Genomic DNA, 24,167 nt, shown 5'->3' on the forward strand with positions numbered 1-24,167 from the left:
TACTCGATTCAAACTATCCCCAGAGACTGCCAGAAACATAGCCTTGCATAAAGGTTGTTACGGCTCAAACAAAATATGAGGTGTGTGTCACCTGCTCAGCCATTGCCTGCCCAGACCTCGATGCCACTCTTTTTTTTTTTTTTTTTGCGGGTCTGGGGATGGAACCCAGAGGCATTCAACCTCCGAGCTACACCCCCTGCCCTATTTTTTTTTCTTTTCTTTTTTTCTTTTTGGTGGGACTGGGGTTCCTGGAAACCCTTCTACCTTCGGGCTATACTCCCAGACCCATTTTTATATTTTATTTGGAAACAGAGTCTCTTAGGCCAGTGCGTCTGGCTTCGAACCTGTGCGGTCCTCCTGTCTCCGCCTCCCAAGCGTGGGGATTATAAGGGTGCGCCACCACGCCTGGCTTTTTTTCTTTTAATTAGGGTCTCACTGAGTTGCAGAGGGCCTCACTAAGTAGCTGAGGCTGTCCGCGAGAGAGTCTCTGGTCTCAGCCTCCCGAATGCTGGGATTACAAGCACAAGTGTGCGCCACCACGCCCGGCTTAGATGCCACTCTTCTTGATGGTCTTTATTTATTTATTTTGTACTGGAGGCTGACTCGGGGCATCTTTCCTCTGAGCTATGTCACCAGCCCATTTTTTTTTTTTTTTTTTTTTTTTTGAGACGATGTCTTGATAAGTTGCTGAGGGTCTAAGTTACTGAAGCAGGCCTTGAACCTAGGATTCTTCCTGGGGTTGGTAATTAACCCCTTAACGGGGTTGGTGTAATATTTCAGCACATGGATACAGTGATCAAATCCAACCTTTCTTTATCGATCCCACCCATCACACTCTTTTTCAATTTATAGTAAAAACTTCTTTTTCCCTTTTTTTTGTGGGCATTCTAACTCCGAGTTACAACCCTAACCCTATTTTTTATTCTTTATTTTGAAACAGGGCCTCACTAAATTACGGAGGGCCTGTTGCTGAGGTTTGCCACGAACCTGTGATCTTCCTGTCTCAGCTTCTCAAGTACTAGGATTAAAAGCGTGCGCCACCACGCCCGGCTCTGGATTTTTTTTTTTTTAATGAATAGGTAATTTCTCATATAACTGAATATTTATAGGAAATTAAAATGATTTTTCACAAGAGATACAAATGAGGTTGTATTTCCATTTGTTAGCCTATAAAATATCTTAGTAATATCATAGTTAATACTTATTTTCCATTAGGAGGAACTATTCAGAGTGTTTTATATATAGTTACTCAGTTTTTACAAAACACATGAACCAAATAAATAAGTAAAAATAATAAACTTAAAAAGTATCTACAAAAAGTTCCTAGGAGAGAAAGAAAAATCAATGAGTAGAACAATTCTCAAGATATTTTATGGTGTCAAACAGGGATTGGTAAACTGTGGACTATGTTTAAATGCTGCCCAGGCTGAAAAGGGTTAAAAAAAAAAAAAAAGCAGCAGCAGCAGCACACTGGGTCATGGCTCACATCTGTAATCCTAGTGGTTGCGAGGCAGAGACTGGAGGATCGAAGATTTGAGGTCAGCCTCAGCAACTTCACAAGTCTGTGTTTCAAAATAAAAAATAAATAAAATGGAGGTGAGAATATAACTCAGGTAGAATCCATTTGGCTTCCATCTCTAGTACAAAATAAAAAGGAAGAAAAAGAAAAAAGCAAGAGCTGTGACAAGGCTTTTTTGTTTTTGTTTTTGTTTTTTTGTGGTACTGGGGTTCCTAGAAACCCTTCTACCTCCGGGCTACACTCCCAGGCCTATTTTATATTTTTATTTGGAAACAGGGTCTCTTAAGCCAGTGCGGCTGGCTTCGAACCTGCATGATCCTCCTGTCTCCGCCTCCCAAGCACGGGGATTACAAGCGTGCGCCACCATGCCCGGCGACAGTATGTTTTAAATGAGTAAATAAACTCAGGCACAGTAGTGCACACCTGTAATCGCAGCAGCCCAGGAGGCTGGCAGAATTGCAAGTTCAAGGCCAGCCAGGGCAACTCTACAAGACCCTGTCTCAAAATAAAAAATGCTGGGGCATGCCACGGTGGCACACACCTAAACTCCCAGTATTTGGGAGGCTGAGACAGGATCACAGGTTCAAGGCCAGCCTCAGCAATGGAGTGAGATGTTCAGAAATCTAGTGAAAGCCAGTTTCCAAAGAAAAAACAAGGACTGGAGGTAAAGCTTGGAGGCAGAATGCTCCTCGGCTCAATTGCCAGGAAAGAAAGAAAGAGAGAGAGAGAGAGAGAGAGAGAGAGAGAGAGGGGTGGGGAGGAATGAAGGAAGGAAGGAAGGAAGAAAGAAAGAAAGAAAGAAAGAAAGAAAGAAAGAAAGAAAAAAAGGGAGGAAGCGGGGGTGTAGCTGAGTGACATAGTGCCCCTGGGTTCGATCCCTAGTACAACCACTATCAAAAAAAGAAAAGAAGAAAGAAAAAAATTAGCATCCCTGACCTATTCTGGAATAGAACACTTTTTTGTATGACACAATACACAGCTACTTTGAAGGAGGAGATTAGTGTATTTTTTCATATATATCCTTTGATTGCTGCATTGTGATTGTAGATCATAGTGAGGTTCAAAGTGATACAAAAGCCGGGCGTGGCGGCGCACGCTTGTAATCCCCGCGCTTGGGAGGCTGAGACAGGAGGATCGCACGGGTTCGAAGCCAGCCTCAGCTGCTTAGTGAGGCTCTCAGCAACTTAGTGAGACCCTGTTTCCAAATAAAATATATATAAAAAGGTCTGGGAGTATAGGCCGGAGGTAGAAAGCCTCTGGGTTCCACCTCCAGTACCACCAAAAAAGAAAAACAAAAACAGTGATACCGACATAGACACACACCTCCCTTGGTGTGCTGCTCTCGCCCCAGCCCGCCCCGCCCCCCTGCCCCTCCCATATGTGTTGGTGAGGTTGGTAGTGATACCTTTATATATGGACATTACATTTTTGAACTGTTCCCTTCCTCAAGCTTCATTTCCACCCCCTCCCCCAGGATAGTGTTCTGGGTAAAATGCTTAAGTCATGTTCTTGATAAACTGTAATGAGATTAATATTTTTTTTTTCCTGAGACACCAGTCTTCTGCCCACCCACTTGACTGCCAGTCAGGAATCTAATGTTCTTTAAACATTCTTGAACCGAATCTATCGATGATTGTGTAACCATTTTTCATATAAAATGCAAGAGCCGGGGGTGCGGCTTAGTGGCAGACAACTTGCCTCGCATGCATGAGGTCTTGGGTTCGATCATCAGCACCAGATAAAAAAAATAAGATGAAATTCATATGCCAGAGTGAATCTTTGAATTGGCCCCTTAGAGGTCTTTTTCTTCTTATTAGCATTACATTAAAGCAGAGACAGAAGCCCATAAATATAACTAAAGTCTTCTCTTTGCATCTGATAGCAGTTTGGGATTTTGAAACCATTCCTTCTAAACATTCCTTGAAACATTAGGGCAGAAAACAGTTACATATAAAGAAACACTGACAAAAGTCTTCAGATTGCTGAATACTAACCGCCAAGGGCAGTGTCTGAAGGAGAAGGCTGTGTCTGGATTCTGTTTGACATGAGCGCAGCCGTCTTGAGTTCCCTCTGCCATGAGTGCCCCCAAAATAACACTCACTAGTTTTTCCTGCATAGTTTCCCAGCAAACTATCAATAGATTAGGCCATTAGTTGAGCTTTACAACCAAACTCTGGGGTCCAGGATGATATTAATGTAAACTAGACCAGGTTCGTTTTATTTATTTGTTTATTTATTTTTGGTGGTACTGGGGTTCCTGGAAGCCCTTTTACCTCCGGCTACACTCCCACGAGCTACACTCCCAGACCTATTTTTTATACTTTCTTATGTGGAAACAGGGTCTCTTAAGCCAGCACGGTTGGCTTTGAACCTGCACGATCCTCCTGTCTCTGCCTCCCAAGCGCGGGGATTACAAGCGTGCGCCACCACGCCCAGCTGACCAGGTTCATTTTAGCTAAGATAAAGTCACTTTTGTCCTAACCTATAGATGTAACCCTCTTTGTGACCCAGTTGTGGGACCCAACTGGTCCTTTGCTGCTCAGGTCTACATCTCTATCAGACTCCATCAGACTCAGCAACCTGGTGAGACTCTGTTTCTAAGCAAAAAGTTAAAAAAAAAAAAAAGGCTGGGAGTGTAGTTCAGAGATAGAATGCCCCTGGGTTCAATCCCCAGTACCTTAAGAAAAAAAAAAAGGAAATATAAAAGGAGTAGCAGCGTGTGGGCTTGTTGCCTAGTGGTACAGCACTCGCTTAGCGAGAGTGAGGCTCTGGGTCGGATCACCAGCACCTGCCACCTATCCATCTGCAAATTTGGGAAGAACCCAAACTTCTAGCATGTTTCAACCTTGAAAAGGAGAAATATCGACTACCAGAGTGTGGGAAAATACTCGTAAAATTAAATTTTACGGACAAGTGGTTATAATGTAAAACTATAAATGTGTTTGTGTTTAAAGAACTGGAGGGGATGTACGGAGACACTGCATTGGGCTTCAGAGGATTTAGCTCCTGCTCTGGCTGGCTGCTCCATGTCAGCTGGAACGAGGTCCTCTGCAGCTGGCTTCTCTACGCGTGGTGGCAGAAGCGCCCTGCGCTGCCCCTGGGGTGGGCAGGCAGGCGGGCTCCTGGGGGCTCCTGCCTCTCAGGTGTCTTCTGTGCCTGGTGACAGTGACTCGGCCCTCCATGCCTGCTCAGGTTTGCCAGCAGAAATGCCACGTTTCGGGTAGGCCTGCAGCCCCCTTGCCTCGCTGCTGCTGCAAATGCGGCTGTCCCCTGTGTGTTCATTTTTCTTCTGAGAGAGGGTGTCAGTGTGCTGCCTTGGCTGGCCTTGAACTCCTGGGCTCAAGGAATCCTCCCGCCTGGGTAGGGGGACAACAGGCTCCTCACCAGCTTAAATTTGTGAGTATGATACTAAGGATTGAACCCAGGGGCATTCTACTTCTGAGCTGTACTCTAGCCTCTTTCTTTCTCTTTCTCTCTCTTTCTCTCTCCCTCTCTCTCTCCCTCTCCCTCTCCCTCTCCCCCCCTCCCTTCCCTCCCTCTCTCTCTCTCTCTCTGTGCTGGGAATTGAACCCAGGGCCATTCTACCTCTGTGCTACATCTCCAGCATTTTTTGGTACTGTGGATTGAATCCAGAGGCATTCTATCTTCAAGCTACACTCCCAGCCCAATTTTAATTTCTTATTTGGAAACAGGGTCTTGCTAAATTGATGAGAGTCTCGTGCTGGCTAAAGCCGTCCTAGAACCCTCAATCCTCTGGTCTCAGCCTCCTAGGTACTGAGATTACAGCTATGTGCCATCACACTCGGCTTATTTTTAGTTTTGAAACAGGGTCTTGCTAGGCTGATGAGAGTCTCATTACTTGCTGATGCTGCCTTCAAACCACAGTCCTCTGGTCTCAGCCTCCCAAGTACTAGGATTACAGGTGTGCGCCATCAGGCCTGGCTCTTTTCTATTTTTCATTTTGAAACAGGATCTCACTAGGTTGCTGATAGTCTCACAACATTGCTGAGGCTGGCCTCAAACGTGCAATGCTCCTGTCTCAGCCTCCTAAGTACTGAGATCACAGGCTTGTGCCATCACAACTGGCTTAACTTTTATTTTGCCCTTTTCAGTGGAAATCTGGTAAGCCTTCTTTGTGGGGGGCAAGTATAATGCCACCTGCTTCTATGCCCCCATTCTACCCTGACAGCCTCCAGAAAAGTTCTCTTTGCAAACAGTGGTATGCTGAAACATTGCTCTGTGTGTGTGGGTGTGGGTGTGGGTGTGCTGGAGGTGGAACTCAGGAGCAGTCTATCTCTAAGCTATACCCCCAACCCTATTTTATTCTTTTATTTTGAAACAGGGTCTCACCGAGTTGCAGAGGCTGAAACACTGCTTTTATCAAAGGCAGAGTTGTGGGAGCTTTGCTGTACACTTTGCCTTTCCCTAACTGTCTGATTTGCATGTATTTATTATTCTAGGTTGGCGACAGAGATGATTCCAATCTTTATATAAATATGAAGCTGAAGGCTGCCGAGGAGGTAACGCCCGGAGTGGTGCTGTCGCCTCCCCCAGCCCAGCTCCCGTCCCGTCCCCCTCGCCCTGGGCGCCCACAGAACTCTTGCTGCCGTCGGCAGGCCTTAGTTTATCTATTTTGCATGTCATGTCAGGACTGGTGACAGAGCCCTGATCTCTGGTTTGCCCCTGAATATTTTCTCATCAGGATTTTCTCCCCAAAGAGCAGGAACAGTGGGCATGAGATTGTGTTAAGTACAGTAGTGACAGTTAACAAGTGCATAATGAAGGGGTTGAAATGCGGGACTCACAAGTGGGTAAAGTAATGACTAACCCTCTGGTTTGTTTTTGTCATATCCTTAGAAGAAATGGGCCCAGATCTCAAATCCTCTTGGCATTTACCTCTTTGAAATGTTCACTTTTACAGATTGGGATCAAAGCTACTCATATTAAATTGCCGAGAAGCTCCACAGAATCGGAGGTGAGTCCCTGGGGAGCCATCGTGAGGAGGTGGCTGAGTTGCTTTCCTCGTGTGTTTTGGTTTAGTGGAACTCTGGGGGCTGTAATACATTTTGCATATGCGAGCCCTCCAGGTAACTCTTTTTGTACCGAATTCACCTCCAGAAAGTTCTCAAAAATACCTGCAGAGTAAGTGTTGCGTTTGGTACTCAAAGTCTGATTTTCAGATCACCTGCAGTGTTCATTAATATGATCCCTGAGCTAGGTGTGCTAGTGCACACGCCTGTAATCCCAGTACTTAGGAGGCAAAGAAAGGAGGATTGAAGGTCTGTGCTAGCTCCAGCAATTTAGTAAGACCCCCTTTTTTTTTTGTGGGTCTGGGGATGGAACTATGGGGGATTCGACCTCCGAGCTACACCCCTTTTCCTATTTTTTATTCATCATTTTGAAACAGGACCTCATTAAGTTGCAGAGGGCCTCACTAAGTAGCTGAGGCTGTCCACTAACCGCGATCCTGATCCTCCGGTGTCAGCCTCCCAAATGCTGGGATTACAAGCATGCACCACCACGCCCGGCTGCCAGACCCTATTTCAAAATAAAAAACAAAATAAGGATAGGAGCACAGTTCAGAAGCAGAATGCCCCTGGGCTGTAGTTCTCTTTAGTTTAAAAAACAAATATGAGCCGGGCGTGCTGGCACAGGTTTATAATCCCAACATTTGGGAGGCTAAGACAGGAGGATCGTGGTTTGCAGATGGCCTCAGCTACTTAGTGAGCCCCTTTGCGACTCAGTGAGATCCTGTTTCAAAATAAAGAATAAAAAATAGGGCTGTGGTATAGCTCGGGGGTAGAATGCCCTTGGGTTCCATCCCCAGTACTGCAAAAAAAACCCCAAAACAAATATGTATCCCATATTTGTACATATGTATTTTCATATTCCATGTTTAAGAACAGGTGGACGAAATCAGTGGTGGATTTTTTTGTATGTCTGTTGGTTACTGAGTATTAAGTCCAGGGGTGTTCTATCTTTGAGCTTCACCCCAGCCTTTTTTTTTTTTTTTTTTTGCGGTACTGGGGGTGGAACCCAGAGGCATTCTACCTCTGAGCTACACCCCCAGCCCTATTTTTAAACTCTTTACTCTGAAACAGGGTCACGCTGAGTGGCAAAGGACCTCACTAAGTAGCTGATGCTGTCTGAAAACCTGGATCATCCCGTCTCAGCCTCCCAAATGCTGGGATTACAAGTGGGCTATCCCCCATCCTTTTTTAGAAACTTAAAATTTTGAAACAGTCTCACTAAGTTGTGGAGGCTTTCCTGGAACCTGTGATCCTCCTGTCTCAACCTCCCCAAAATAAGTTTTATAGGCATATGCAAGTGGTGACTAAAGTCAGAACTGCGGACTGGGGCTGGTCATGGTGGCAAACGCTTATGTTCCAGTGTCCAGAGGCTGAAGCAGGAGGGTCCCTTGGACCTATGAATCTGAGATGAGCCTGGGCAACAGAGGGAGACCCCTTCTCAAAAAAAGAAAAAAAAAAAAAAAGCCCAACTATGGGCTAGGGAAATAGCTCAGTGGTAGAGCACTTGTCTAGCATGAATGAGGCCCTCAATTCAATTTCCAGTACTGCAAAAAAATAAAATTAAATACATAAATGAAGTCAGAGCTGCGCTTGCCTGTTAGTAGGGCAATTATCTATAACGGGACAGAAAGGAAAAGGAACTGAGGTCATGGAAATGTTCTGTACCATCATTGTTGAATATAATAGCACTCTTGATATTCAAATTGAATTAAAATGAAATTAAAAGTTGGCTCCTTAGTTGCTCCAGCCACATTTTAAGTATTTGATAATTGTCATTGTATTATAGATAACAATATATAACTGTGATAGCTAATTATAGAATATTTCTGTTATCACAGAAAGGATTATTAGACATTGCCGCTTTATATCTTTTCCCCATACGTTTTATTTATAAATTCATACGAACCGGGTGTGGTGGCGCACGCTTATAATCCCAGCATTTGGGAGGCTGAGAAAGGAGGATCGTGGTTCGTGTACAGCCTCAGCTCCTTAGTGAGGCCCTCTGCAACTCAGTGAGACCCATTTCAAAATAAAGAATAAAAAATAGGGCTGGAGATGTAACTCAGGGTAAATGGCCCTGGGTTCCATCCCCAGTACTGCAAAAACAAAAACAAAAAAGTTCACACGAGCTGTGCGTGGTGGCACATGCTTGGGATCCCAATACTTGGGATGCTGTTAGGAGGATCACAGGTTCGCAGCCAGCCTCGGCTACTCAGTGAGGCCTTCCACAACTTAGACCCTGTTTCAAAATAAAGAATAAAAAATAGGGCTGTGGGTATAGCTCAGAAATAGAATGCCACGGTTTCACTCTCTAGTCCACAAAGAAAAAACAAAAAACTCATATGACATGTTTTAGAGAAACGAGTTTTAAAAATTCTTGTTTTCAGCCGGGTGTGGTGGCGCACGCTTGTAATCCCCGCGCTTGGGAGGCTGAGACAGGAGGATCGCGGAGATTCGAAGCCAGCCTCAGCTACTCAGTGAGGCTCTCTCAGGAACTTAGAGAGACCCTGTTTCCAAATAAAATATAAAATGGGTCTGGGAGTATAACCTGGAAGTAGAAAGCCTCTGGGTTCCACCCCCAGTACCATCAAAAAGAATGAATAAATAAATAAAATAAAAATTCTTGTTTTCCTCTTTGCCCTGGTTTATACGGGAGTAATATAATTCACAATTCTCCTTGCTGTTAGTAATCATGTGTAACCAGTCACAAAGATTGTTATTCTTCAAGTGTTTTGGGTACGATATTTCAAATGTCTTTGGAACAACATGGCTTAGAAGTTATGGTGATCTTGCCCTTGTTCCTTTTGATGTTTACAACTCCTCCACGTAGATTCACTGCTCTTCTCCTTACTTTGATTCTCAGAGAAACAGAACTAGCAGCACCTGAGATTTAGTCTTCATAGAGTGGGTGTAGTCGAGGGTGAATTTCAGAACCTGCTTTGCCACAAACTTTTTTTTTTTTTTTTTTCTGTATTGGGGATTGAACACAGGCATTCTACTTCTAAGCTACACCCCAGCCCTCTTTTATTTCTTTATTTTGAAACAGGATCTAAGTTGCTGAGGCTGGTACAAACCTGTGATCCTCCTGCCTTAGCCTCTCAAGTACTGGGATTCCAAGCATGCAGCGCCACGCCCAGCTGCCGCCAGCCTTTTCATGTGCACTAGGGTGGCAGCAGAGGCAGAACGGGCCGCTCCATGTCTGGATTTGGATGGTTGTAACATGCAGTAATACATTATTAATGTATTACTTTTTTGTTTATGTGTGGTATTGGGGATTGAACCCAGGGGAATTCTGCCTCAGAGCTACACCGCCAGCCCTATTTTATTTGTTTATTTTGACACAGGGTCTAAGTCGCAGAAGGCTTCACTAAGTAGCTGAGGCTGGCTGTGAACCTGTGATCCTCCAGTCTCAGCTCCCAAGTACCAGGATTACTTATAGTTGTGTGCCACTATGCCTGGTTCTTAGCTTTTGTTGATAGATTTCTTACCAAATGTCTGGGGGATTGTGTAAGTCAGCTTTTCATCATTATGACAAAACATCTGAGATCGTCAGCTTATAAGGGGGAAGATTTGATGGCTTCAGAGGATGTTGTCCAGGTCACTCGTCCCTGTTACTTTGGGCCTGTGGCAGCACAGTGTACCAGAGTGGGAGCATTTGGCAGTGAAGGCCTGCTCAGTGTCATGGTGGCTGGGAAGCAAAGAGAGAGAGAAAGAGACCAGCATCCCAGTATCCTCTTCAAGGACACGCCCCCACCGATCTAACTTGCTTCCTCTAGGCCCCACATCCTAATAGCGTTGCAGCCTCCCAGTGGCGCCCCACAGTCACAAAGCCTTTAATACATGGGCCTCTAAGGGACATTTCAGCTCCAGACTATAGCAGATACATACCGTGTTAAAGTAGAAGTTCTCTCAGGACTCAAGGGGAGTTACATACTCGGAGGACTATAAATAAGCCCTTGAGGGAAAGGGGGCCACTTGAATTTTGCCTTGGGTTGTACTTCTCCCCTCTCTGACTTCCACGCTGTATACAAATGTGATGTGACTTTTAGGTGTTGAAGTACATCACATCTTTGAATGAAGACTCCACTGTACACGGATTCATAGTGCAGCTGCCTTTAGATTCAGAGAATCCCATTAACACCGAAGCAGTCATCAACGCCATTGCACCTGAGAAGGACGTGGATGGGTGAGTTGGCTCAGCTTCCCACGTCGCGTTGCGTGATTCCATTTGAAATGCATTTTTCTATTTTGGTCTTGATTTTTTCCTTTCTTTTGTGGTGCTGCGATTGAACCCGGGCCCTCTTGCATGCGAGGCAAGTGCTCTGCCACTGAGCTAAAGTCCCAGCTCTTACATCTTTATTTTAGAAACACTTCATCTTTGCTTCTAAGAATAAAAACACCCAGTTTCCTTTATTTCCCCCTTATTTTTGTCATGTTTGTTGTTTTAGGTTGACTAGCATCAGTGCTGGAAAGCTTGCTAGAGGTGACCTAAATGACTGTTTCATTCCTTGTACACCCAAAGGATGCTTGGAACTCATCAAAGAGACAGGTAAACAAAGCAACCAAACAAGACAGTGTTTGAAGCCTGTCTTCATCCATAGAAGGAGAGAGGAAGTACAGTGTGGGCCCTAAGTAGATGGACTGGATTGGCAGAAGAACCTGTCAGCCAGGGGCTTTGAAATTCACAATTTTCTCAACAACACTATGAAGTAGGTGCTATTAGTGTTTAACAGCTAAGAAAATAGGCTGAGAGAGATGGAATATCTTGCCTAAGAGACAAGAGAACCAAGATTTGAGCTTAGGGTTATTTCAGTTCAAAGCAGTTTATTTTTATGGGGGGAAAATTGTGTGTGTGTGTGTGTGTGTGTGTGTGTGTGTGTGTGTGTATATATATATATATATATGTGTCATATCACACACACATATATATATATATGCCATTCCACACACAAATATATATACATATATACATACACATATCCTATATGGTGACAAGAACTCAGAGAGTAAGAAAGGGTACAGAGTGAAAAGTCTCCATCCCTGAAACTGGCACAGCATCTCCATAGTGTTTCCAAGACTAGACAGATGGCTGGAAGTGGATCTCTTGAACAGTTGGCCATGTTTCCTTGTTACGTAGTTAGTACGTTGGTATTTTAATTTTATTATGAATCCTTTTAGCAGAGGCTTTTTTTTTGGGGGGGGGTGTTAGGAAATGGGTCCTATGTAAAAAAAAAAAAAAAAAAGTAGGTCAGATGTTTTAAATGGAGAGTTTGGCCAGCATAAATGAAGTTTTTCTGTGGCCCACAAGAAAAGATCAATCCATAAACCTTGGGACAACTATTACAGTTAAGTTCTACAACTTAATTTATATTTTTCATCCTGTTTATCAAACAGGTTATTATAAAAGAGAATCCCGAGAACTACAGCAGCTGCAGGCTACCTAATTCCTCTTATTGACAGCAGTGCTACCATTTTCTTTAAGTCAGCTCCAGGACTTTTGCTGACTCCTCAAAAGCATCATAGCTTCCCTTTTCTGCGTGTGTGTTTGTGTTTAGCTAGCTAGCTACCTGCTCTGGGGTGCGGCCCAGGCCCTCACACGTGCTAGCCAAGTGCCCTTCCACAGAGCCACACAATGCCCCAATTAAGATATTCCTTTTAAACACTTCAGACTTTGAGGTCTTTACTTGTAGATATTCTTGATGTTAAATATTTTATACAACCTGATCTTTTTCTGATAAAACTGATTTTATGCATGGAGTATAGTTTATACCCAGACTGCCTCAAGCAGGGATCCACAGCCTTCAGCCCTGGTTGGGTGGGGGACTCAGGCGGAGTCCTCACAACGTGCTCTCTGCTTCCTTCTGTTTGGGGGGGCTCCACACAGCTCCAGCCTTGTCCCAGCCTTGGGCCTAACAGTCACAGAGTTGGAGCTCCTTTGCCAGGGGATGATATAGGCCGCTGCCCACTACTGGGCCTTTAATCTAATCATTGCTGTTGAGTATGGTAGGGATTAGTATATTGTCAGAAGAATGGATGCTTAATAAACAAAAAGAAAGCTTCCGCTGGGCATGGTGGCACATGTTTGTGATTCCAGTTCTTGGGAGGCTGAGACTGGAGAATCGCAGGTTTGTGGCCAGCCTCAACTACTTAGTGAGGCCTTCTGCAACTTAGTGAGAGCTTGTTTCAAAATAAAGAATAAAAAATAGCGCTGGAAGTATAGCTCACGGATAGAATGACCCTGGGTTCAATCCCTATTACCAAACACAAAAAGAAAGGAAGAAAGAAAAAAGAATAAAAGAAAGAAAGAAAGCTTCCTACTACAGTTAAATTTCCCCTTCTATCACTTCCCTGCAAGTGAGAAATTTAGGTGAGGAAATACATGAATAAACTTACCAAGAATTGGAAAGAATTACTGATACTAATCTAATTTTCTTCACTTCTCTCCACCCCATTCCATGCACCCTCGTTGTTATAAGTGTTTTTCCCATGCGATTTAATCTGATAACTCCTTCCATATGGCTGTTTAGCTGCATGTCAGGGTTTCTTCTTTGGGTGTAGGATTTCTTCCCACTCCCCTGTGACTCAGCCAGTAGATCTTAGCCTAAGCTGTTCTCCAAAACCCACAGCAAGAAGGACAGTGTCCAAGCCCCATTCTGTATGCAAAACTCTAGAGCTAAAAATCGGATTGCCAGAGAAGGTGTGTTTTGGGAAGGTTTCTGTTTGATGCTAAGAAGCTGCTTTCATGCACTTGGTCTCGGTTTTTCCATTTATGTGGCATGGGAAGGAGGGCAGCTGTTCTCTCCCAACTCAGATGCACGTTGGCTTCTTTTTTCAGGGGTGCAGATTGCTGGAAGGCACGCTGTGGTGGTTGGGCGTAGCAAAATTGTTGGGGCCCCAATGCATGACTTGCTACTGTGGAACAATGCCACAGTGACCACCTGTCACTCCAAGACTGCCGATCTGGACAAGGAGGTAGGTCTGGAGCACTGGAGAAGGTGTTGTGTGTGTGCCTGCATGTGCGCATGCATATGCATGCGCTCCCTTCCTATCTGATTTAACTTTTAGAACACTGCTGTTTCTTGTATCATTTTGAACAAAGTCATATTTAAAAATTTGCCCAAGTTTATACTGACTTTTTTCCAACTTTTCGACATCAGTCTGGCTTGCAGGAACTGGGACTGGCCCCAGTATGGACATCCCACATGTAGGACAGAGGTGACCTGGGAGATGTAAGAGATGTCCATCCTCACAGCTCCAAAGGCAGGGCTCGGTGGACATCTGGACATCTGGCAGCTTGTTCTTGACCTCTTCATCAGATTCCCGAGTTTCAGAATGATCACATGGCTGGGCATGGTATCCCCAGCTACCCAAGAGGCAAAGGCAAGAAGATTGTAAACTCAAGGCCAGCATAGCAACCCAGTGAAAACTTGTCTCAAAAAATATTTTTAAAAGACAGGAGGATTGTGGTTCAAGGACAGCCTCAGCTACTTAGTGAGGCCCTCTAGAACTTAGTGAGACCCTGTTTCAAAATAAAGAATAAAAAATAGGGCTGGGAGTATAGCTCAGAGGTAGAATGCCCCCTGGGTTCTATCCCCAGACCTGCAAAAAAAAAAAAAAAAAAAAAAAAAAAAACAGGAAGAGGGGATTGGGGGTTACAGGTGTGTGTGCCATCATGCCCAGCTGCCAGCATCTTTTTTAATCCTCCCCAAACAAAGCTCAGTGGGAAGTGGTTGGACCCACATTCTCTAGGAAAGGGTGCAGTCTCTGGACATTCCATCGCCTAGGGATGTTGCCCAGGCCTGTGGTTCTGAGTCTGTGCTCCCCCAGACCCTGCAGGTTCTTACGCTTCCCCCACTTTATAAAATACCTAATGAAAGGAGGTCTCTGGGTGTGTTGAGGAATGATTACAGCATTTGAAAGGCCAACCAGAAACAGGTATGTGGCTTGTATTTGAGGCTGTAACTTTAGCTTGAAATAGTTGATAATTAAAAATGAATACAAGAAGCCAGGCATGGTGGCGCATGCTTGTAATCCCAGTACCTGGGAGGCTGAGACAGGAGGATTGCAGGCTCAATGCAACTTAGCAAGGCTCCCAGAAACCTAATGAGTCCCTGTTTCCATATGAGAAATAAAATCGTACTGGGGGCATAGCTCAGAGGTAGAATGCCAAAGAGAGAGAGAGAATGTAAAGCCTAGGGGTGTCCTTTCCACTTCTAGATTTGTTGTATGTGTTTCATTATCTCTTTGAAATCTGAATCCCTTCCCTAGGTAAATAAAGGTGACATCCTGGTGGTCGCAACAGGCCGGCCTGAAATGGTGAAGGGGGAGTGGATCAAACCTGGGGCAGTCGTCATCGACTGTGGCATCAATTACATTCCAGGTGAGCATCAAGGTGGTTTCAGATACAGGTCAGGAAGAGCCAGACACGGTGCTGCACACCTGTACCACCTGTAGTGCTTGCAGGCTGAGGCAGGAGGCTCACACGTTTGAGGCAAGTCTCAGCAATGTAGTAAGTTCCTGTTTGGAAATAAAAAAATAAAAAGGGCTGGGAGTGTAGCCCAGTGGTAGAACTTCCCTGTGCTTAATTCTCAGTGCCACATACACCTTAAATAAAGAGCCGAGAAGGACAGGAATCCTGAGAGAGAACCTCTTGTCTCGTTTTATGATTTACCTGAGAGTTCAGGCAGTTGGTAGGTGGAGTAGTTACCTCCGTGGGCAGGCCCGCCGCAGGGAGCCCCTGTGCCTTTCACTGCTGTGCTGTAGCTCCCAAGCTGACTTGGTCCAGGGAGGCTTGGGAGAGGGGCCTGGAGGATGACACTGCTTACTATCTCCTGTATTTCAACAAAAGTGATGGGTGGATTTAAAATGTAGCATTGCAGCCAGGTGTGTTAGTGCATGCCTGTAATCCCAGTACTTGGGAGGATGACACTGGAGGATCGCAGTTCACAGCCAGCCTCAACAATTCAGTGAAGCCCTCCACAACTTAGTGGGACCCTGTTCAAATAAAGAATAAAGTAGGGCCACCAAACAAAATAAAGAAATAAAAAAAGCTGGGTTGGTGGCGCATGCCTATAATCCCAGCATTTGGAAGGCTGGGACAGAACGATTCTAGTTTGTGGACAGCCTCAGCTACTATTTAGTGAGGCCCTTTGCAACTCAGACCCTGTTTCAGAATGAAGACTAAAAAATAGGGCTGGGGGTGTAGCTCGGATGTAGAATGCCCCAGGGTTCCATCCCTAGTACCACAAAAAATAGAGGGGGTAGGGGGGGAGAAAGGGAGAGAAATAATGAGGTATAGCCTCTTACCTACGGTTTTGTTTTCGTTGGTTTCAGTTACCTCTGGTCAACCTCAGTTTGAAAATATTAAATGGAAAAGTCCAGAAATAAACAATTCATGAGTTTTAAATCGTGTGCCATTCTGAGTAGCTATAGGAATCTTGTGCTGTCCCTTCCCACCCTGTTGTCACCTGCCTGGGGAGTGAATCGCCCCTTACCTACCGTGTCAGCACTGACCACATCTGTCGTCCTCTTAGTTATCAGATGGACTGTCATTGTGGTATTGAAATACTTGTGTTCAAGTCACTCTTATTTTGCTTAATAATGGCCCCAAAGAGTAGTGATGCTGGCAATTTAAATACACCAAAGAGAAGCTGTAAAGTGCTTAAGTGAAGAGGTGAAAGTACAATAAGATATTTTAAGAGAAAGTGAGACCTCTTTTTTTCTGATGCTTTTCTCAGTTCATAATTAATCACTTATAGTGCTTAGTATATAAGTAAAACTTTTTCATAGATAATGTATATATCTGCTGTACATATATATACACACATACATACAAATATGTATGTATGTATGTGTGTATGTGTAGGGGAAAAAAAGTACATGTAGGGTTCAGTACTATCCCAGGTTTCAGGCATCAGTTGGGGGTCTTAGAACAGGTATGGGAGGACTATTGTATAATTGTTGCAAAGTGCTGTGAGAATCCAGAAGAGGGACTTGTTCTGCCAAGAATTCTCTAGAAGGGCTTTCCCGAGGTGGCTGGACTGAGTGTAGCTCTGTGGTAGAGCACTTGTCTGCACTGCATGGGTGAGGCCCTGGGTCTGATCCCCAGCATCTCCAGAAAAGCAAAGCAAGTTGGACTTGAACCCTTTCTCTAGGCCGAGAGGGAGGGATCCGGCCTCTACAGCTGATTCCCACTCAGATCCACCACCTGCTCAGGCCCTGTCGTCTTGCCTGCTGGTGAGCACCCGGTGCCTCTGCACATGTCTGGTTTGTCCTTTGCAGCTCCTGTGCCTGCATCAATGGGGCAAGCTGTTCAGAGTCTCCAAAGAACAATACAGGGATACTTGTAGATTCAAGGAAGGAAGGAATGGTCTTAGTTGGGCATCATGGTATATGTCTGTAATCCTAGTACTTGTACAGGTTTGAAGCCAGTCTCAGTAACCTACTGAGACCCTGTCTCAAAAATTGTGATTTTTAAAAAAGGGAGCTGGGAGTTTTACATCAAGGAGGTAAAATGCCCCTGGGTTCAATCCCCAGTGCCAAAAAAAGAATAGCTAAAGGAAGGAGGGAAGGGTCTTTGAGTGCCTACTTATTTATTGTTTTTGTTTTTGTTTTTTTGGTGGTACTGGGGGTGGAACCCAGAGGCTTTCTACCTCCAGGCTATAATATTTTATTTGGAAACAGGGTCTCACTAAGTTGCTGAGAGCCTCACTAAGTAGCTGAGACTGGCTTCGAACCCGTGCGATCCTCCTGTCTCAGCCTCCCAAGTGCAGGGATTACAAGCGTGCTTCACCACGCCCGGCTGTTTTTGTTTTTTGATGTGCACGTGCATGTGTGTGTGTGTGTGTGTGTGTGTGTGTGTGTGTATTACTGGGGATTGGGCCCAGGGGCATTTTAACTCTGAGCTATACCTCAATCCTATATTTTTATTTTGAAACAGGAACCCTCTTAAGTTTCTGAGCATCTCACTACTTGCTGAGGTTGGTCTTGAACCTGTGATCCTCCTGTCTCAGCCTTCCAAGTACTGGAATTACGGGCATGTGCCACCATGCCTGGCTTCACTTTGTTTATTTGCAGTGCTAGGGATCAAACTCAGGGCCTTTCACTTGTTAGGTGAACACTCTCCACTGAGCTACATCCCCAGTCCCAACCCCCTTGTGGGAGGACTTTGATTTAAACCTCTTCCTTCCAACTCCTCTCTGTAACGTCCATTCCTCTTTCCAAACCTTGTCTGATTTCCCCTTATCCAGTGATGATCTCTCCTTTTGAAAATCCTTCTGTCCCTCCCTCATCTCCCACAAAATCTGTTTCTTTCCTTGCATGTGTGTCTGTTTGGTGTCCTGTACTCTCCTGGCAGACAGCTCCTCACAGGCTCTCTGGGGAGCCCTGTCCTGCTTTTTGACAGATGGCACTCAGATCTGTTGAACTGTTCAAGGGAGTGATAGCAAGGAAAATCTCTTTTTCTCCTTTGCCATCTCAGGTTTGAAATGTAGACACCGAGCTGCCAGGAGCATTAGTCACTGTCAAGCCCTCACCGTTTTTAACCTCCTCCCACTCTCCCTACCTCGCTTTTTAAGACAGTAGCTCATAATTGATCACTCATTTTCTGTTAGCGTAATTATCTAATGGGTGATAAAGAAATTGCTCTCCTACAACTCCTCACCTGGAACACTTGCAGGATGACATTCAGGCTCGTCCTGTTTCAGTCCTTTCATCTTCTGCCTCATATTTCTGCTGTGGGCATTTTGGGATTAGATGTAAGAGACGAAGAAAAGTCTGGGCAGGGGATCAGGAATCTGGCACTGGGTCTGAAGTGCTGACGTAGACGTAGAGCTTACCGTCCTGTTCACACTGGTCCTTCCTGATGTTCTTCTATTTCTTTCTTTCGTACTGGAGGTTGAGCCCAGAGGCATGCTACCTCTGAGCTATACCCTTAGTCTATTTTATTTTTTTATTTGGAAACAGGGTCTCACTAAATTGCTGAGGGACCTTGCTAAGTTGCTGAGGCTGTCCTTGAACCTGTGCTCCTCCTGTTTTCAGCCTCCCACGTTCTGGGATTACAAGCATTTGCCACCGTGCCTGGCTCACATTGATTCTTTATGTAGTTGGTAAAATATGATAAAATCAAAGCAGTATTGTCCTTCTAGGTCAGTAGTGTTTTCACTGATCTTGGGCATATAGGCCAATAAATATTGAGAAGTCTGGATGGTATAGTTACCACAGATGGCAAAATTACTGAATTATAGATGAGCAGGTAGGCTGCAGGACCTAAGGACTGTTCTTTGCAAATGTTCATCTTAAAAGCAATATGCTCCTCAGCTAGGTCACTTCTAGGCCACTGTTTTACTTACATTGTTTGTGTGGTGGCTGGGGGTGTAGCTCAGTGACAGAGCAAGTGCTTTGAATGCTCAAGGCCTTTGGGTCAATCTCCATGACCAAAAAAACAAAAAATAAATCATTTGCATGATCCACTCTGGGATAAGAGGGATACATTGCTTGACACATTCAAGTGCGTATACACTTTTAGAGAAAGGAATCTGTGTGTGAGTGTGGGTAGGTAGGAGTGTTTTGGGGACTGAGCCCAGGTCCTTGCCCATGTGCTCTACCACTGTGCGACTCCCACAGCCCAACAAGCAGCATTTTTTTAAGATTCAGAGACAAGCAGTAAGTTTTGGCCAGGGCAACATGAAAGTGTTCTTCCTACTTAACACACTACTAAAGATCATTTGAGAAGGCCTAGATTAATAGTGTTTTGTTTGAAAGGGTTATAAGAAGAGGGAACAGATTCCCCACCCAGCCCTGATTCAGTCTCAATGCATCCTGTATATTGTTTTCTGTACTGGCCTCTGTAGTAGGGATTCACAAATTAAATATGAAGGGGTCAAGGCTCAGTTGAATTTTGTACATTCAACTTCCCAGTGAAAGATAAATTCTAGGGCTGGCGGTAGATAACCTCAGTGCCGCTGTGTCTACATACTTGGGTTGAGAAGTACTCACTTTTTCTCTTGACTACATCATATTCTGTGTGAGGCACCATCTCTCTGTCATCAGGCACCTAAGCCCCCTCCCCGCCCCTTCCCCCACTTTTTTCTTTTTCTTTTTCTTTCTTTTTTCTTATTTTTTTCAGTGCTGAGGATTAAACTCAGGCCCTCGGGCATACTAGGCCTTACTAGCCCCCCAGCCAGTCCCGATGGTGTTTGGTGGCAGAGCAGAGCTCAGCTCAGCTCAGCTCAGCTCATTCAGTGCAGCATCTGGCTGTGCAGTGATTTATCTGTGTCTCCCGTCCATTGCAGAAAAACTTAAATGATCACCATTAGCAGAAGGAGATGCAAGGGGCAGTTTAAGTGAACTTCAGTCTTAGACTGTGGAGGCCCGCCCAAAGGGCAAACCTGTAACCATATTTCCTTGGCATTTTGAAATGACTTTCGGGGTTATGGGGAAAATATCCCGTCATCGTTTACTGCTTCATGATCTTCATGATCTCCTAGAAATCTGAAACTCTTCCAAAGAGTGTGCTCACTGGCTCCTAGGACATATCTAGGTTGGGAAGAGGAGCCCGGTGTTTGGAGAATGCTTTCTCATTTTCAAGAACGTGTACCTTCTTGTGTGGTTCTCGGCTAGCTTTGACAGACGTTGGGTCGCTCCTTTGCATCTTGACCTTTAGAAGGATGTCGACCCCACGGGGGCTGAGGGACAGTGAAGGAGCTCATCCCAGAGCCTTGGCCTCTGCGTCCTGGCTCTTTGGTTCCCCCTGAAAGCTTCCTCTCTGTTGTAGAGATCTGCTCTAAGAGAAGTGGTAAGGAGCCTAAGATCCCCGCAGATCCAGGGCTGCCTCGGCCCCTCCCGGAGGGGCGCCAAAGCCGCGTAGGATGCCTTTGTGTGTGAGCAATGCCGCACCATTGGGTTTTGTTCTCCTCAATAGCTATTCTTTGCTGGAAGATGTGTAGTTGTTCTTGTATCCTTTTAGGGAAGTGTAATTACATTCTGTGCCTTTAGCATACATTTAAGTAGCTGCTCGTCTTTGGAACTGGATGTTGAATTGTTCCTCCGGCTCACGCGTGGAGCGTACAAAATGCTGACAGTTGCTGTAGAAACGGTGTCTGGCAGCTGTGACATCGTTGGAGTCTTGTGTACCCAGAAAAATTCCTTTGTAGGCCTTAGCAGATTAACATTTTAAAAGGTGTTCATTATATACCAGGATAGTTGGTTTTGAGAATAAAAAAGACTTTTATTTGCCACCTGAGGGACTACAAAAGGATTCTCCCAGTTCTGCAAAACCACTCGTGCATTTTTGCAGGCAATACAGCTTTCTCCCTAGGAAATAGGGAACATCTGTCATCCTGCTGGAGATGAAACCTGAGGCCTGGCGCATGCTAGGCTCGCGCTCTACCAGCAAGCGACACCCCAGCTCTGCCCTGTAGCTTTTAAGTAGGCACTCGAACCTGAAAGGACTAACGCATCCTAATATCTTACTTAGTAGTTAGAACAACCTGTCATAATTGATGACTTAACTTGAAGTTAAACTTTGTCAGGGTTGGAATTCTGAGACTCTGCTTTCATTTCTTCCCCCTCCACCAGATGATACGAAACCAAATGGGAAGAAAGTTGTGGGCGATGTGGCCTACAATGAGGCCAGAGAGAGGGCGGGCTTCATCACGCCCGTCCCCGGCGGCGTCGGGCCCATGACCGTGGCCATGCTGATGCAGGTATTTGTGAATGAAAGTTTCTACGATACTTTATAGACTGGGTAGAGTTTACTGCTCCTCTCCCCATGGAGACATGGCATAAAACCTACTCAAAAGTTAGGAACAAATGTAAGGCTGTTGAAGGAAAAAAGGGAATGGAAGAACAGAGAAATAATATCAATCATATCCATAGAGGAAATGATACAATTCTTATTTCCTTTGAATATCATCTCCCAAAACAGAAAAGTGCAAATATGCCGACCTGGCTAGGTGGTTTTTGGTTTGCTCACCCTTGATCACACACCAGCTGGTCTGGGGGGAGGCAGCAGCCCCCAAGCATGCCAGGAACCTGTGGGCTCATCCAGCTCTGGAGCATGGTATTAGAGGACTTGGGAAGCAGTGCATTTGGGGATCGAGCTGGAGAAACCTGGGGTTTAGAACTGAGGTGGGGGCTAAACTCATTACCTGAGTTTCGTCTGCGTCATTTTTGCTTAGAGCACCATTGAGAGTGCAGAGCGTTTCCTGGAGAGATATAAGCCAGGAAAGTGGACAATTCGGTATAACAGCCTCAACCTCAAGACTCCTGTTCCAAGGTAAATGCGGAATTATTTGTTTTGTAGATTGCTGGATTTTTTTCCCCTGATGGGTATTGTGGGTGCATAAATGCTCCCAGTGGAAGCGCCATCAGAGGGGCATGGGGGGGTGCCATTACTAGTGTATGAGTAAGTGAATCCAGGGGAAAAAGGCTGATACCAGTCTTCTGTGTTTTTAAAGTGACATTGACATATCACGATCTTGCAAACCGAAGCCCATTGGTAACCTGGCTCAAGAAATCGGCCTGCTCTCTGAGGAGGTGGAACTGTACGGCGAAACAAAGGCCAAAGTCCTGCTGTCGGCGCTGGAACGCCTGAAGCACCAGGCGGACGGGAGATACGTGGTAGTGACTGGGTACGGGGTCCTCGCCCGGCTGCTGTCACCAGGGGTTGCGTTTAACACTTAGCAAGCGCGTGTGGAGGTGGCTTCGCCTTGGTTTTGGCATTTTCTCAGGTGTTGGATCTCGTTTGAGCCTTATAGCAATGCTGTGAGGTAGGGAAGAACGGGCGTCTTTCAGAGATTGGGAAAATTGGTTAAGCTTATCAGTCTCATAGGGGGAAGAGTTTGCTTTTCAGATAGAATCACCTGAGGTTTTTTATTTTAAACCCCTGAGTGATTAATTCAGCAGATCTTTTGAACAGTCATCTTTGTTGCTGGGCTAGGTTATATATAAAAGTTATTTATTTACTCATTTATTTTTGCAGTGGTAGGGATGACACTCAGGACCTTGCATAAACTAGGCAAGCCATGGGCCACTGAGCCACATCCCAGGCCAAAGTTAGTTTTGTGTTGTTTTTTTTCAGTACTGGGGATTGAACCCCAGGACATTCTACCTCCGAGCTACAGCCACAACCTTTTTTTTTTTTTTTTTTTGGTGGTACTGGGGTTCCTGGGAAGCCCTTCTACCTCCGGGCTACACTCCCAGACCTATTTTATACTTTTATTTGGAAACAGGGTCTCTTAAGCCAGCACGGCTGGCTTCGAACCTGTACGATCCTCCTGTCTCTGCCTCCCAAGCGCGGGGATTACAAGTGTGCGCCACCACGCCCAGCCACAACCCTATTTTTTAATTCTTTATTTTGAAATAGGGTCTCACTGAGTTGCAAAGGGCCTCACTAAGTAGTAGCTGAGGCTGTCCATGGACCATGATCCTTTTATCTCAGCCTCCCAAATGCTTGAATTACCAGCGTGTGCCACTACGCCCGGCTCCAAAAGTTAGTTTTTGAGATTATAAATTGAGAAATTAAGAAGATAGCCTCTGTCTACAAGTTGAAGTGTCAAATATATTTGTTCCTTACAGTTGCCCTTTTTTGTTTTAAGCTTTTTTGGAAATTACAACTAAGACTCTTAGAAAAGATTCCTTTCAGGGCCTTTTGCCCTTCTTATTTGGAATGAGTCATTCTTTAGGGTCCCTTAGTTCTGGCTTAGTGATTCAGACAACCTTTTCTCTTTTGCTCTCATCTTGAAGAATCACCCCTACACCCCTGGGGGAAGGAAAAAGCACGACCACAATCGGGCTGGTGCAAGCCCTCGGCGCCCACCTTTACCAGAATGTCTTCGCTTGTGTGCGGCAGCCCTCTCAAGGCCCCACCTTTGGAATAAAAGGTACTCGTGGGGCTAGCCCAGGGTGGCTGGGGCACCTGCCTCTCCTGCAGTCCTCCCAGAGCCTGCATGCTAATGGAGTCTTCAGCTCATTGACGTACCAGGAATACCTGGTGTCCAAGCCCCAGAGTGGTGCATTTGCTAAAGGCTTTCATTGGGTCACTCCAATTCCTGACACTCTGACATTGCGTAGGGATTCTCTGGGGTGGGTACGTTGTAGATGGAAGTGTTTTGTTGTTAAGTGTTTTGTTGTTGTTTGTAGAAAACTTTAATAGTCCACTGTCTCAGTAGCAATAAAGGTAATCATAGGTACTGACACTCTTGAGAGAGAGACAAGCTCCCCGGATGTCTCCTGTTGGGAATGAACAAAGCCTGTTCTCATTCAATGTTTGCTTTGTGTCAGGTATTATGCTAAGCAGTTTATGCATATTATTTTATTTTTTATTTATTTACACACACACACACACACACACACACACACACACACATATATAGTTTTTTTTTATGGAACCCAGGGGCATTTGACCTCCGAGCTACAGCCCCTGCCCTATTTTTTTTTTTTATTCTTTATTTTGAAACTGGGTCTCACTGAGTTGCAGATGGCCTCACTAAGTAGCTGAGGCTGTCCTCGAACCACAATCCTCCAGGTCTTAGCCTCTCTAATGCTGGGATTACAAGCATGTGCCACCACGCCCGGCTTACTTATATTTTTTTTACTGGGGATGGAACCAGTAAATG

At 45.1% G+C, this 24,167-nt stretch overlaps 1 protein-coding gene across 1 annotated transcript in view; it reads left to right on the forward strand.

The window, feature by feature from the left end:
• The window catches only part of MTHFD1 (methylenetetrahydrofolate dehydrogenase, cyclohydrolase and formyltetrahydrofolate synthetase 1), a gene marked incomplete at its 3' end in the record, with an annotated part of 83,046 nt that overhangs the window by 22,737 nt on the left and 36,142 nt on the right, over positions 1-24,167 (forward strand). The window contains exons 3-12 of the mRNA XM_080706767.1: positions 5,980-6,039; positions 6,441-6,494; positions 10,599-10,735; positions 10,998-11,098; positions 13,385-13,521; positions 14,818-14,929; positions 21,127-21,254; positions 21,729-21,826; positions 22,008-22,181; positions 23,296-23,432. Of these exons, the coding sequence (XP_080562893.1) occupies positions 5,980-6,039; positions 6,441-6,494; positions 10,599-10,735; positions 10,998-11,098; positions 13,385-13,521; positions 14,818-14,929; positions 21,127-21,254; positions 21,729-21,826; positions 22,008-22,181; positions 23,296-23,432 (1,138 nt within the window). The remainder of the gene's footprint in view (positions 1-5,979; positions 6,040-6,440; positions 6,495-10,598; positions 10,736-10,997; positions 11,099-13,384; positions 13,522-14,817; positions 14,930-21,126; positions 21,255-21,728; positions 21,827-22,007; positions 22,182-23,295; positions 23,433-24,167) is intronic.

Source organism: Muscardinus avellanarius (genome assembly GCF_963383645.1).
Source record: "Muscardinus avellanarius genome assembly, chromosome: 12".
Lineage (NCBI taxonomy): Eukaryota > Metazoa > Chordata > Mammalia > Rodentia > Gliridae > Muscardinus > Muscardinus avellanarius.